At 45.2% G+C, this 15,917-nt stretch overlaps 1 protein-coding gene across 3 annotated transcripts in view; it reads left to right on the plus strand.

The window, feature by feature from the left end:
* The window catches only part of LOC144508012 (golgin subfamily B member 1-like), a 59,236-nt gene that overhangs the window by 23,285 nt on the left and 20,034 nt on the right, over window positions 1–15,917 (plus strand). For all 3 annotated transcript variants that reach the window (XR_013500194.1, XM_078235715.1, XM_078235716.1), the window contains exons 11-15: window positions 659–741; window positions 2,086–2,170; window positions 5,097–5,173; window positions 7,302–12,703; window positions 13,045–14,992. Coding sequence is in view for 2 of the 3 variants with exons in the window: in XM_078235715.1 (XP_078091841.1) it covers window positions 659–741; window positions 2,086–2,170; window positions 5,097–5,173; window positions 7,302–12,703; window positions 13,045–14,992 (7,595 nt within the window). In the remaining variant the exon portion in view is untranslated. The remainder of the gene's footprint in view (window positions 1–658; window positions 742–2,085; window positions 2,171–5,096; window positions 5,174–7,301; window positions 12,704–13,044; window positions 14,993–15,917) is intronic.

Here is a 15,917-nt window from a genome sequence, read left to right on the forward strand (position 1 = left end):
GACAGTGAGCCAAACCAGGAATTGAACTCGTGTCCCTGGCGCTGTGAGGCAGCAGTGCTAACCACTCTGCCACCATGCCACCCTTACATGGATAGATTAGAGAAGCTGGGGTTCTCTTGAGAGAAAGTTGAGAGGTGATTTATTAGAGGTGTTCAAAGTTATGAGGGTTTAGACAAAAGAGGAAAAGCTGTTCCCATTCTGTGTACACAATGATAGAGAACCAAAGTGCAGTGATATAAAGCTTCTGGTAACAACGTCAAAGGCAACACGAGAGAGAATCTTGACGCAGTGAGCAATCACAAACTGGAATACACAACCTAAAAGGATGATTCAGTTGTGGGAATTGAATAAGCACACGAATATTTGCAGGGTTATGGGGAAAGGGTTGGGGTGTGGGACTAGCTGAATCGTTCCTGCAGAGAACTCACACAGCTGTAACCTTCTAAAATTCCCCAGCCCCTCCCCTGCCTCAGTATGCAGAACTAGGGGTGCCTGTTTAGGTTTAGAGAATCGGGGGTTTATCTCCTGTCGATACAGGATTATAAATCTATGGTGGAAAGGAATTACTTCAGTGTTGTTTTGTACCCTGTTGCTGTGCGAAGAACGTCACCAAAAGCAGAAACCAAAACTGAAGCATTCTTCTTTCATGTTTCAACAGAATATCTGCAAACCAGGATCAAAGAACTGGAACAACAGAGGGGGACTGAAGAGCTGGCTCACAACACTCAGGAGTGCATTCAGGTACAGACGTGAGACCAGCCTCTTGCCTTCAGAGGCCTGTTGTTCCCTTAACTGGGAGCATCATCTGTACCTAGCCTCACTAATGCCTACAATGCTCCAGGCTGTCTGATGGACAGTACAGTTGGGAGAACTGTAAACACCATCAGGATTTAGGAGCTGACGCAGGTACCTTACGGTTCTTCCAGATAGATCAGGAAACCTGTAAAGAAAGAACTTAACAATTACATAAATGTGAGATAAATGACTAGATATATATTTGTAATTTTGGCTCAGATTTAAATATTGACCTGATCAACAGGGAGAACCTCACTGTTTTCTTTGAACAGTGCTGTGATATCTATGCTGTCCAACTGAGCGGACAGATGGGGCCTCAGCTTGATTACCCTTCAATGCATTACTCCCATTGCACTGAAATGTCATCTTAAATTATGAGTTAAAATCTCTGGAATGGGGCTTGAAATCAATCTTGATCATAACTTTGTTTACTCAAGTATTTTAATTGTATTGGGATGTTAAGATGGGAGAGTTAAGTTACTAGGAGAACAGACGTTTGTATGAGAATTGGGATACAAGAGGAAAGAGATGTTGTAGAAAAGTTGGAGTACAAGAGAAATGGGAATTTGAGTAAGAGAGCAATGGGGTTTTGAGTGAGGGGTCAAGGCTGGCCTGGGCATGCATGGGGGGGCCAGCGATCAGGCCATGGGGGGGGTCAGAGGAGCAGTGTTGCGGGGTCGTGGGGTTGGCCAGCGATCAAGCTGGCCAGCGATAGGAAGGCCGGCAATCCGGGGCCACTGCAGTGGCCCGGTCAGCACTATGCTGCCGGCCTCTCCAGCGGGAATAGGCCCCGCCCCCTGAATTTCAGCATGATTCACGCTGAGGCATTCTGGGAGATTCTTTTTGAGACTGTCACTGATAAAACCAGGGTGATTTATCCAGTTTTCATGCAAATTCAACACTTAGAATTTTTTTGGGAGAACCGCTCCCCCCTATTTTTGATCTGGGGTGGGGGCAGCTAAACATTTTCTCTAAATTTATCCTATGGGTGTAATCTCAAGGGTCTCCATCAGATCACCACTCAGTCTTTATGCTGGGAAGGAGAATGCTATCAGTCTGTTTGGTCGTGATTGTTCTAACTTCCTGGTTCTGGTATTTTTATATCAGATCATCTGTCAATTAGAGAATTTGGCACCAGCTAAACGGGTAGAGAGAACACAAGTGAAACTGCCTAAGGATTGAGGGCCTTGGGGAATTTTGTAAGTTAGGGGGAAACTAGATTTTACTGTTGCATCTTCACAAAAGCAATGACATCAAGTATGGCTTGTGCTTCTGTTCTTCTCTGTTTAGGTCGGAGACACTAATAGCAAATTATTGGACACCATAGTACTGGACCAAACAACCCAATCTGCAGACAGCTCACCTGGAGGCACAGGTAATGATGATGATTGAACAAAATTGGAGAAGTTATTAGATGTGCTTGAAGAATAAGATTGATAGTTATGGATAGGAAATATCACACCATCATTTCTACATAGATTTCACTACGTCAGACATTATTGGAAATGCAAAAGGAAACTAGTTATAAGCCTGAAACGTATACTTGTTCTGACTGCCTTTTGATTGACCCTGGGCTAGGCAACATAAGACCAGGAGTAGACTTTTCAACCCATTCAGCCAAGGGATCAGCTAAACATAAAAACGCTCCCAACAGACCTCAGAATACCCGTAAGCAACATGGTGGGATGTCCTATGAGAAAATCAAATCAGATGTTACTTTATTTCATTGCTGATTCCAGCTGGCCACCCAGAAACTTGATTCATATTTTACAGGTCTTAGGGGAAGATTTATTGTTCAAACTTCACTAACTCGAGGCTTCCCCCAGTCAGGAGGCCATCACATCTGCGCTAACTCTGAAAGAGCCATCCAGTTAGTCCCATTATTCTACTTTTTCCTCATTGCCCTAGACATTTTCTTTTTCAAGTATTTATCCAACTCCCTTTTAAAAATTACAATTGAATCTGTTTCCATCACCTTTTCAGGTGGCACGTTCTGGATCATAACAATTCATACTGTGAAAAATGATTCCCTTCATTTCTCCTCTGAATTTTTATCCAATTATCTTTGTCTTCTGGTTACTGATCCTCCTGAAAGTGGAAACAATTTCCTCAATTCATACAATCAAAATCCCGCAGGATTTTGGACCCCTTTATCAAGCCCTCTCTTAAGGAGAACTATCTCAGTTTCTTTGTTGTCTCCATATCAGATGTACACTCCTTTATGAAACTGGGTTACACAGCTCTCAATTGCCTGGCTTTAGGTGTGTTCAGCCAGGAGACGGTCTAGATAACAAGGGGAAAACTCAGGACCGTGAAACCTTTTTGAGATTTGTAGAATTTTTGGCATAAATCAGATTAATACAGATCACATGTACTTAAGTAAAGTAAAGTTTAAGCTGTCCTTTCACTTCTACCTCCTGGAGACAAATTCAGCCTTGAAGGAGGAATTGAAGATCACCTCTTTCTCAGGGGGAAGAGGAGTAGGTCCTCTGGGTCAGTCACTTCAGGTTCAGATTCCAGAATCAGACTCTGAACCCAGCCTACAATGATGACTGCGAGGCTTCTATCTGAAATAAATTTATGACAGACTCGATCAGTCCTTGCGTGACCTGGTCCCAAAGTACAAACACCTTCTTAATTTCCAGAGAGGCAACAAGAGCTAGGTGTGGGAAATGGAAAATAGCCATGTTGATACAGTAAGGTCCTACCCAGGCCCTATCCCTGTAACCCTATGTATTTACCCTGCTAATCCCCCTGACATTAAGGGACAATTTAGCATGGCCAATCACCTAACCCGCACATCTTTGGACTGTGGGAGGAAACCCACGCAGACACGGGGAGAACATGCAAACTCCAGAGAGACTGTCACCCGAGGTCGGAATTGAACCCGGGTCCCTTACGCAGTGAGGCAGTAGTGCTAACCACCGTGCCACTGAGTGAGGCTCATTGCTGAGTTAGACCACCATAAACTAGATACTCTGAATCTAAATTGTAATGTACTTGCTCTGGGGGTGTTGATGGAACAGTGCAGCAGGAGCTTTCCTCTGTATCTAATCAATGCTTAACTTGCTGTGCTGATGTTTACTTGAACATTGTTCCATTCTTCAGTATTGACAACTCTGCGATGAATGCAAAATAAGTACAATTATACTTTAGGAAAGGAAAATAATGTAAAATGATAATCAGAAGGCCTGTCTGTGTCTGAAAGAGAATAAAAATGGTTAAAGCTTTGTGAGAAACCAGTTGTTAGAATAGCTAACACCCCAATAAATGTTTGTTTCTACATAATGTGTTGATGTTTCTGGGTATTGAGGACCTTGGTGAGGAGTTGTGATAGTGGACAAGAGAGATGGGATAATCGGTCAGGTAGCTCACTTGACCTCTGTGCTAAGTTTAATTGAAGTGAACAGGAATTAGACTCCTCGGTCAGCAGATTAATTTGCCTTGAAATAGCAAGCAGGAAGGATCTTGCTGTCTGTAGACAAACAGGATCAGAGGCAATCTAATTTAGTCACTACCACCGAGATTTATTTTCCAGTGATCAGTTTTCTCCTTTTATTCTTCCTTCTGCTATTTGGAAAGAAAAAAAAAATCAAAATTTGTTCCCTCAAAAGTCAGTCAAGGTCATACATCCCCACTGGGAGAGGGCAGAGGGAGACTTATTGAGCAAGGAAAGTTAATGAGAGTCGATTTTAACACTTCCCCTGTTTGTCCACTTCAGTACCTCTTGGTAATTCTCAGTTTCCCCCCTCCCTCCAATGCTTCTCCCACCCTCTGTCAACATAAAAGGTGATCCAGCCATTTTTCAGTGCCCTCTGGCAACTGTGTAAAATATGTAAGTTAGGGGCCAAACCCCTGTCCTGGGTCATAAATAAAAGCAGAAAATGCCGGGTAAACTCAGCAGACCTGGCAGCATCTGTGGAGCAAGAAACCGAGTTAACGTTTTGAGTCCAATGTGACTCGGCTTTGTCGCCACAGACAGATGTTTGGCCCGTCCCAGCAAGAGTTCCCAACCAGCTCTAAACAGCAGCCAGCAAATAATGGTGAAACATCGTCTTCGGAATGCACTGAGTGACGTGACTGGGAGACTGGGATTTTGCTGATGCTGTGCAGTAAGTGGCCTGCTTTTCAGGCTGGTAATGCCTATCAGTGGGTGCAGTTCGGACAGCTGGGCTCTGCCTGCTGCAGGCAGCATTCCAATAACCACAAGGGCCACAGAGGAAGTTGGAATTTTGTGCAAATGTGTCTGAACTCGGAAAGAAGAATCAATAATGGATGGAATGTCTGACTCTTGTTTGCAGGTCAGACAAACACAATGGAGGATTCTCAAGACATTCCTGAACCAGAACAAAAAGTGACAGAACTGATGGAAGTTCAGGTACAGGAACCTCATGCTGCAACTCTTCCTATCGCAGCCTCATCCCATTGTACTGCAAGTTTCCCTCATGGTGCCTGCTCTTGTGCAATCTGTTCAAACTTTTTATTTTTGTGAAGTAAAAATTGGAATCATCCAGTAGTTTAAATTGAGCAGTTTTGGATTAAGAGGTAATAGCCATACAGACATTTGTTTAGCTTTGATATGGTTATTTTGAGTTTCAGTTTGGGTCAGTTAGTATTAGTCTTATCTCTGATGTGTTTCAGAGAGACATGTTGCACGAATATTAGTCTTAATGGGCTTCAATTTTCTAAATTCAGCTTTGAATATCCAATCATTATTCATTTGAAGCTGCTCTCTGTGCACCTTAATTGTTTGCACTCCCAGCCTTTTACTGTATTTAAATTTCTCAGGATGTACCGTTGGCAGGGCTGACATTTATTACCCATTCTCAATTGTGCTGTGAATGTGGTGGTGAGTCTTTGTGAATTGAGTGTCTTGCTAGGTCACTTCAGAGGACGGTTAATAGTCAAGATATAGGAATAGAGTTAAGTTTAGGTCAGTCAAGGTAGAGCAGTGACACAGTTCTTGCTCTGAGAGATATTCGCACACCAACCAGTGGTTCAAGAAGGCTAGCCACCAACTTTTCGAGGGCAATTAGCAATGGGCAATAAATGCTGGCCTAGCCAGCGAAACCCACAACCCTTGAATGATTAAAAAAAATTGAACTACCATATGACAATTCAGCTACCATTTTTCTGGTGTCAGCTGCCAATTCACCGGATTTACTGCATTCAGTCTGACAACCAGCCATGGTTGGATTTTAATTCACTCCCTCTGGGTTGCTGGTTCAGCACCATTGACATTCAGTGACATTAACCATCGCTGAATTCCCCCACTATCCAATATCCTGGGAGATACCACTGCGCAGAAAATGAACCGGACCAACTATATAAATATTATGGCTACAAGAGCATGAGAGGGGCTGGGAATTCTGCAGTGAGTTACTAACCTGCTCGCTCCCCAAAGCCTGTCCAGTGTCTACAAGGCACAAGTTCGGAATATGATGGAATACTCTCCATCTGCTTACGTATGTCCCACCCTACCATCTACAGGGTTCACTGCAGCAACTCACCAAGGCAGCACCTTCCAAACCTGTGACCTCTACCATCTAGAAGGATGAGGACAGCAGACAGTACACACTGCTGCCACTGTGAGTCGGCACTGGAGGGAGTGAATGCCTAAGGTGGTGAATAGGGTGCCAATCAAACAGGCCGCTTTGTCCTTCATGGTGCCAAGCTTCTTGAGTGCTGCTGGAGCTGCGCGCATGTTAAGCGGATGGGTGGGAACACTACCACCTGCAAATTTCTTGCCAAGCCGCCCACACACTGGGGATGTACCTACACCACACGGACTGTAGTGGCTTAAGAGGGCAGCTCACCCCCACCTTCTCAAGGGTGATTAGGGATGGGAAGCAAACGCAGGCCTTGCCAGCGACACCCACATCCTGTAAACGAATAAAAGGATATCAGATTAAATTATAAATGCATCATTATGTAAGAACTGCAGACACCCAAGGAAGATGCCACAGCACTGATTGGTCAATGTGCGGAGGTATGTGCGAGTCCCTGGGGGAAATAAAGCTGAGATGTGAGGGCAGTGGGAGAATGACGTTTGTCAGGCACACACCATTTCTCAGCTTCAGCTGCATCGGAGAGCAGAGCCAAGTGCTTTAGGGGAAAAGGGAGATAGAGGTCAGGACACGTACCTAACAGTGAGCACCCTTGCCCCCAACTCCTTCTGGCCATGTCAGGGGAATATTGATGGACATTCTATTCAAAAAAAAAATGACACATTAGGACAGGTGACCAAAAATTTGGTCAAAGGTTTTAAGGAATGTTTTAAAGGAGAAATGAAAGGTGGAGAAACAAAGAGGTTTGGGGAGGAAATTCCAGAGGCAGGAATCTGGTCAGCAGAAGGAATGGCTACCAATGATGGGCTAAAATAAATTGGGGGATGCACAAATGGCCAGAGTTTTACCATATCAGACCTTGTCTGGATAGACTGTTATATTTCTGAGTTCCCCATTGTGTAGCAATTACTGAGCGTCTGTTTGTTTGTTTTAATCCAGCACGGTGGCGCAGAGGCGGAGGAGGGCAGTGATCTCCAATCCTTAAAGAGGGCCGTCTCTGAAAAAGACAAAGAGCTTGTCACTGTTACAAACCAACTCGCAGAAGCTCAGAGGGATATAGTGAGGCTCAGCCAGCAGCTACTGGACAGGCCAGAAATAGCACTGACGCAAGATGGGGCTGGCTCACTAATACAGGTGCTGGAAGGAAACCAATTTCTGCCTCTGGAACAGAAGATAATGTCAGCAGCTGATAAGAATTTGAATGTTTTGGTGGAGCAGAAGGAAGGAAGGAGCTCCATCACGCTAACGGAGGAGAGCCCCAATGCAGGCAGTGAAATGGAGAGCACCACTGTTTCAGTACAAATAGAGGGCAAGAATACCTCTGTCATACAGGTAGAACAAAGGAGTACAACAGTTGTCCATTTGGATGAGAGCATCTACTCTACCACAGAGATGTACAGTTCTGGGGAACATCTTGCATATGGTGCTACCTCGCTGGGTGGATTACAGATGGTCTCAGGAAAAGAGCAAAGCGGCGAGATTATCGGGGGTTTCCGTGAGTTTCATATGGTTGAGAATGAAGAGGTTAAGAAACTACAAGTTCGCGTACAAGAACTTGAAAAGAACCTGGAGGCAGTGGAGACTCTGTACGGCAAGCAGCTAGAGGACAAGCAAGAGGAGCTCCAGAGCTTAAATCAGAGAGTTTTGGATTATGAGAAAGAGGCAGCGGATGCAAAGGAAACCATTAATAATCTGGGTTTCGAAAAGGACCAGCTTCTTGATCAGATTAAACGATATGATGAAGAATTGTGTGAAATAGCTCAACTGAAGGAGAGACTGGCAAAAGCGGAGGAAGATGCGCAGAATGAAGAGAAGCAGCGCCTTTTGATTTTGGAGAATACGAGCATTCAAAGCGGCTTGTTGGAAGAACAGCTTCATAGTGCGGAAAATGAATCCAGATCAAAAGATGTGAAAATGGAAGCTCTGGAGAAGGAACTGGACATTATCCAGTGTCGGGTCTCTGAGCAGGCGGAAGAGGCTAAAGGTTTGAGAGGGCAGTTACAAGAGAAGGAAGAAGCGGTCTTGAGCTTGAAGCAGCTCACTAGAGATGCCGAGTCCAAAGTTGAGGAGCTCCTGCAGAAGCTGGCCTCCGGGGAGCAGGAATTGATGAGTGTGCAGCAGAGTCTGTCCGAGGAAACGCATAAAGTGCAACAGCTTCAGAGCAGCCTGTCACAAAGGGAAGCTGAAATGGCTGAACTTACCATGAGCATGTCTGAGAAAATGGTCGCGTTGAACGAGGACAAATTTTCACTGGGGAATGAAGTAAAGCACTTAAAGGAGCAGCTGTTAATGCTGCAAAAAGACCAGGAGGGACATGCAGATCAGGAGAAACCCACTGGTGAGAGCAACCTGCCCTCTCAGGAGAGAGAACAGATGGACCGCCTCCAAAGTAACACTGCCGGGTTTGAAATGTTGCTCAGGGAGAAGGATGGTTTGGAGAAACAAGTGGAAAACCTGAAGAAGGAGAATGAACAGATAAAACGAAAGCTGCAGGCTGCTTTGATAAAGAGAAAGGAGCTGTTAAAGAAGGTGGAGGAAATGAGCCAGGAAGCACAGAATAAAGAGCTCCACTCGGAAGAACGTTTTCCAGCAGAGCGTGGAGCAGAATGCAGTGACACACCTTCCGAGTCGACGAGACCACTCAAAGAAGAGCAAACCCAGGATCCACAGACTGTTGATCTGATTAGGGCACTTGCTGAAAAAGAAACGGATTTGCAAAATGTTAACAAAGCTCTGCAAGATCAAGCAGCCAGCGTTACTCAGCTTCAGAATCTGGTAGAAGATCTGAGACAAAAGCTGCAGGAAAAGGCGGAGCGTGTGAATTCTCTGGAAGCTGATCTATTTGCCCAGCAGACATCCATCCAACAACTAACGTCACAGCATGAGGTGGAAAAGCAATGCGTGGAACAGGAGAGCACTGAAGCAGATTCCAGTAAGACTATGGCTGAGTCCATCGCAACAGTGCAAGGCTTGGTAACAGACAGACAGACTGAGCTGGAGGGTAAGCTCTTCACTCTGGAGCGAGAGAAAGATCAGCTGCAGAAGAAGCTCGAGGAAGCCGTGAGTTCGCGTAAGGACACGATGAAAAAGGCTCAGGAGAAAAACCGACATCACCGGGAGCAAGTGAAACAGCAGAAAGAGGAATATAATGCCCTGCTGGAGAATTTTAACCAACAAAGTCAGGAGAAAGCTGGCATCTGTGAGGAACTTGCAAAAGCGAAAGAGCAACTACGGCTGTTGGAAGGGAGGCCGTCTGCAGCCGGGGCATTGCAAGCAGAGAAGCCACCGGATCAGGGTATTCCTGAAGAGATAATTGTCCCAGAGGAGAATCAGCATTTAGGCTGGAGCCCGGAGGGGGTTGGATCCTCAATACTAGAACCGGTTCAGGCATTCATTGACCTGTCTGAGCCAAGGGGTGATGATCTTTTGGTGGCACAGTTGAAAGAAGATCTCCAGAAGGTACAGGATGAGAAGGACGGCCTTTCTTTAAAACTGCAGCATTTGGCACAACTTGAACAGAAAACAAGGGAAGAATCGGCAGAGTCTCTGGATCGAATCACTGAGCTGCAGGGTACCCACCACCAAGAGAAGGAGGAGTTACTTAAAGAAGTTGACATTCTGAAGAAAAGATATCAAGACATGGAACTTAAATTAGCTTTAGAAGAAGCCAGGGCTGAAAGTTATGTCTCTGAACAGGTGGCCGTGTTAAACAAGGAATATGAAGAATTGAAGGACATCTTGCAGAAGAAGGATGAAGAAATAGAACATTTCCACACCCAGTTAAAGGAAAAAGATGAGATCCTCAAAAATCTGCAGCAGAAGATGTCTGATCAGGAAGATCTTGTCGGAGCTTTGCAGACTCAAATAGAAGAGCAAACCAAAGAGTTTGAGGAACAGAGCAAGCACCTCCAAACAGAGATCCTGGAAACTCAGCAGAAGCAAGAAGAGGATACTGAAGAGGCCAAGTCCAAACAGCAGATACAGAGGAAATTACAAGCCGCCCTGATCTCTCGTAAGGAAAGTTTGAAAGCGAATAAGTTGCTGAAGGAAGAGCTGGCTTCCGTAACAGCATTGAAAGAGGAATTAAATAGCAAGCTGGGAGAAATGGAGAAAACTGCTGAAGACCTGAGGCAGGACAAAGAAGACTTGCTGACAAAAATGTTGAATCTGCAGGAGCAAAAGGAACAATTAATCATAGAAGTGAATAAGTCTCTGACCGAAAACCAGAATCTCAGTGCTTCATGTGAGAGCTTGAAGCTGGTGATTGAAGGTGTTACCCAGGAAAAAGAAAGCTTACAGCAAGAGATTGAGTCCTTGAAAGGAGAACAAGTTGCTGAAAGCTCAGAGTGGCAACGCAAGCACAGAGACCTACAGAAGGAATACGAAACCCTCCTGCAGTCCTACGAGAACGTTGGCAGTGAGACCGAAAGGATGAGCCGTGTCCTGGATGTAAGCAAGCAGGAGAAGCAGGGGTTGCTCTTCAGGATCCGAGAAGGCGAGACTCAGAAACTGGAAGTAGAAAAGCAACTTCAGGAGGCTGTCCAGGAGCAGGAGGGAATGAAAGAGAAAATGCGGAAGTTTGCTAAGTCGAAGCAGCAGAAAATTATGGAGCTGGAGGAAGAAATTGAGAGGCTTCAGTCGGAACAATGTGAAATAAGGAACCAGGTTAAGCCATCGGCATCCTCTGACTCAACGGAAAGTCAGCTTCAGGAGGAGCTGCAGAATGCAAAGAGGGAAACTGAGGAGGCGATGAATGAACTTGAGACACTAAAAGCTCAACGGGATGCTTTGGACCTAGAAACTGACACATTGAGGCAGCAGCTGAAGGATATTTCCGAGAAGCTGGAAGCAAGTCAAAAAGAATTGGAAAAAAATCGAAATAATGTCATTCAAGAACCGGAAATTCCGATGGAAGAAGCGATTGTTGCGTCCTTTGCAGTAGAAGTTAAACAAGAATCCAGCAACAAATTGGGTTCTTCCACAGAATCAGCAGCAGCCCATGTCTCTCCTGAGGGCTCACAAGAAGTCCCTGATCCTGGTTACTTTGATGAAATTGCCAAATGCCGACAGGAGCTGTTACTGCTGACAGAAAAACTGACACAGATGGAAACTGACAAACAAACGATAGAGGATGAGATGCATGAATTAATGAAAACGAGTCAACTTCTGAAAAGTGAGAAAGAGGCTTTGGAAGAACAATTGGCTAAAAATCAGGACAAATTCAAACTGATGCAGGAGTCTGCCTCAAAGCTGGAGCAGAATAACCAGCAGGTAAAGCAACAAGTAGAGAAGTTAAGGAAGGAGAAAGCGGCTGCAGAGTCAGATAGAGATGACCTTGAAGAGCGACTGATGAATCAACTAGCAGAGCTGAATGGCAGCATCGCCAACTACCAACAGGAATCAAAAGACAGCAGCAATAAGATTTCACACCTCGAACTAACCTTGAAAGACAATCAGAAACAGATGGACAAGATGGAAGAAGAGGTGAGACAGCTCAAGAGCGAGAAAGCAGAAGCTGCAGCCAAGATGCAAAAGGACTTTGAGGAAAAAGTCAAGTCCATGCAAAGGGGAAGAGAGGGCAGAAAGGTCCACAACAAAGAACTGCAGGAGCTGCTTAAGGTAAAACAGCAAGAGATCAAGCAGCTGCAGAAAGATTGCATCCGGTATCAAGAGAAGATCAGCGATTTGGAAAAAACCATCAAGGCACTGGAATTTGTCCAGCAAGAAACTCAGAAGAGTTTGGATGCTGCGTTAAAGGAAACAACAGCAAAAATGGAAGATTGCAAGAAGACTCGAGCAGAGTTGTTTTCCTGCAAAGTCCGACTCGATGATACTCAAAGTGAGGCAGCTAGGATCCTCGCAGACAACCTGAAACTGAAAGAGGAACTCCAGACCAGTGAAACAAAGGCCCAAGATCAAGCCAGCAGCATGGAAGAAGAGCACAAGAGAAGACTTAACCTGGAAAAGAATGAACATAGAAAGCAGCTAAGAAACATGCAAGAGAAATTGGAGTGTTTGGAGCGTGAGAAGAAGAATGCTGAAGATTCTATTGATGTGCTGAAAGACATGTTGGAAAAGAAGAAATCAGAAAACAACAAAGTTCAAGCTGACTTTAATGAAAATTTGGCAAAGCTGGCAGCCTTCACGCGTAGTATGTCCTCCTTGCAGAATGACCGGGATAGAATCATTGACGAATCCAAGAAGTGGGAAATCAAGTTCAATGACGCGATCTTGAAGAAAGAGGAAGACATCAGGGATAAGGAAGACAGCTGCAATGAGCTGAAGGAGCAGCTAAGGCAGGCCTCTGCACACTGCGAGGAACTGGAAATCAAGCTTTCCAGGTAAAGTTGGAAACATTTGGGGGGGGGGGACTCATTATTTGGTTTGTTCTACCACTGGGGCACCTCACCCTTTCTGACTTTGCTTAGCAGAAAATCATAAGTGATCCACCCATGGCCTGCCGATGTGTGTGGCTGGCAAGCAAGGCTGCTCAGTATATTGTCACTTTTATTTCTTAATTTAGATCAAATAAATTTGGAGGGGTGGGGGGGGGGGAAGTAGGACGGGTCACTGTGGGCTGACTCCATGTTCCTAGGCAGTGGTTTACAGGGTGCTGAGGATAGAGCCCTGCGAATAAGTGGATTTGCTGCCATGCATAAATACTGTGGATTCTTTTTTTCAGGTTGGAACACAGTGAGCAGGAATGGGAATCAAAATTCAAGTCTGAAGAAGAGGTTCACGAGCAAATGATGAAAAAGGTTGAGGACGAAAACCGACAACTGTTCTCAAAATCGGAAGAATTCCAGAAGCTTCTCAAGGATTCTCAGAACGAGCTACTGAAGCTAACCGAAGAAGCTAAGAGCCTGAGAGAGCAGATCGCTGATTTGGACAGTTCCCTTGAGAAGCTTGAGAAAGCCAAAAGTGACCTGGAGGCAAACCTGAAACAACGAGAGGCAGAGGCGCAAAATTACCTGCTGACCTGTGAGCAGCTCCAGTCTGACCTCCAGAGCTCCAAATCGTTAACGGAGAAGCTGCACGGAGAGACTGCAGAAAAGGAGGAGAAGATAGTCTCACTCCTGGCAGCTAAGGAGGAGGCTGTTGCCAACGCCATCGGGGAAGCCCAGCAACAGCGTGTCGAAGAAATTGAGCGTTGGGAAAGCCGAGTTCAAAAGGTAGAAGAAGAGAAATCGGAGGGGGAGCAAGCAATCAGAAAGCTGCGGAAAGAAACCGAAGATCTGGATGAAAAACTGAAGAAAACTGAAGAGGAATTAAAGCAGCAGAAGATAAAGCTGGAGTCTTTTACAAAGTCCATGGCGTCCCTCCAGAATGACCGGGAGAGAGTGCTGAGTGACTACAAACAACTCGAGCAAAAACACCTCGAGGCAATTGTAGAAAAAGATCAACTGATTCAGGAGGCTGCCACTGAGAACAACAAACTCAAGAATGAACTGAGGAGCCAGCAAGGGCAGAAGGATGATTTGAACTCTGAAAACGCGAAACTCAACGCGCAGCTCATACAATACAGGGAAGATCTCAACCAGGTGATCTCAATGAAGGATTCTCAGTACAAGCAGTTCCTAAACACTCAGCTCGAGAGAATTAAAGAGTTGGAGAATGAGAAAACAGACATTGAGAAGCTGTTAAAAGGAGTAGAGAACGGTTCAGAGGAGCTCAGCCAGGAGAACAAAACCCTAAAAGGAGAGAAGCAGAATCAGAAGGAACAGTTGCAGTTGGCAGAGAAAGCCACGGCGGAGCTGAAGGAAGAGGTGGCAAGGTTAACCATTGGTGGGCCGGTTCAGGAGCTTCAGCAACAGTTGGATGAGAAGACTGGAGAGGTGGAAAAGCTGGTCGCCAGTCTCGCCTCCACGCAGGAAAAAGTGGCCGAGCTAGAGCTGAAAGTGGTCGTGGTCAAGGAGGAAGCTGGGCAGCGGCTCCATGACACGGAAGTCAGGTATGAAAAGGAGCTCGAGAGTCTGCAGCATAATGCTGGCATCATGAGAAATGAAACAGAAACAGCAGAGGAGAGAGTGGCCGAACTGGCGAGGGATCTCATGGAGACCGAGCAGAGATTACGGGAATCAATTGAAGAGGCTGAACAATTCAAGGCACAGAATCTGTCTTTTGGGAAAGCTATGAGTTCCTTACAAGTTAGCCGAGACCATCTCCTGGTGCAGCTTGAGGAGTTACAGCAGAAATACACATCCGAGTTAGAGATGGAGAAGAACAGGAATGCAGGTTTGCGCCAAGAGCTAACCCATTCTGAAACTAATTGCCACAATCTGGCAGAGGAGAAGGAGCGGCTGTCCTCCGAGTTCGCAGCTATGAAGAGCAGCACCATCGAAGACAACCTGCGGGCCCGCGTTGATGAACTGAGCAAGCAGCTGTCTTCCAAACAGCAGGATGTGCAGGATTTGACCTTGGAACTAGAAGTCTCAGCCAATCAACTCAAAGCATTCTCCAAGACTGTGACAACACTGCAAGGTGAAAAGGACAGACTGATGGGCGAAGTGGCCAAAAGCAAAAAGGTTCATGAAGTTAAGCAGGGCTCTGCACCGACCTCTTCAAAATCAAGCGAAGTGCAGAGTCTGCGAAACGCTCTGTCTTCATTGCAGAATGACCGAGATAGACTGGTAACTATGCTTTCTGTTTATATTAAGACTTCCCTCTTGGCTTGAAAATATTTATTTTGTAGATTCCTTCTTTTCACTGTGTCCCTCAATCACCTCTCATGCAGAATCTGTTTCTTGTAGCATGAGTGGCACCATGTTCAGTCAACACATCACTGTGCACACTGCCCTCCATTGGCTCCAAGTCCAATAAAGGCTTGATTTTAAAGTTCTCACCCTCATGGTCAAATCCCATTATGGCATCATCACTCCCTTTCTAGTGTAATGAAATGTCTTGAGGCACATTAGACAGACATTATCAAACAACATTTGACACTGAGCGACATGACATATTGGGATGGATGATCAAAAGCTTGGTCAAAGAATGGAATTAAAGGAGGGGCTTAAAGGAGGACAGTGGGGTTGAGAGGTTTAGGGAGGGAGTTCCAGGATTTAAGGCCCAAGACACAGCTCTCAATGGTGGAATGATTAAAATCGGGGAGATGCAAAAGGCCAGAAGCAGAGGCGTGAGGCTAAAGGACGTTGTGGAGATGGGGAGGAAGAATCTAAGAAAATACATTAGCTACTTTCCATGTTAAAAATTGTGAAGGCATTTGTAATAATTTGTTAATTTAAATGATTTTTTACTAATAGTCAGGATGTAGATGCTGCTGGCAGGGCTGGTCATTTATTGCCCAGCCCTCATTGCCCTGTGACGGTGGTGGGCCACCTCCTTCAACAAATACCTTGTTTTGCTGATTAAACGTGAACTTACAAATATTATTCTATGACACAAAGAATCATAGAATTGTTACAACATCAAAGGAGGCTATTCAGCCCATTATCTCTGTGCTGGTTCTTCAAAAGAGCAATTGACTGAATGCCACTTACCCGTAACCCTGCACAATTTTCCTTTTTGGATAATAATTCAATTCCCTCTTCAATTCCT

Source organism: Mustelus asterias, chromosome 19 (assembly GCF_964213995.1).
Source record: "Mustelus asterias chromosome 19, sMusAst1.hap1.1, whole genome shotgun sequence".
Classification (NCBI taxonomy): Eukaryota; Metazoa; Chordata; class Chondrichthyes; order Carcharhiniformes; family Triakidae; genus Mustelus; species Mustelus asterias.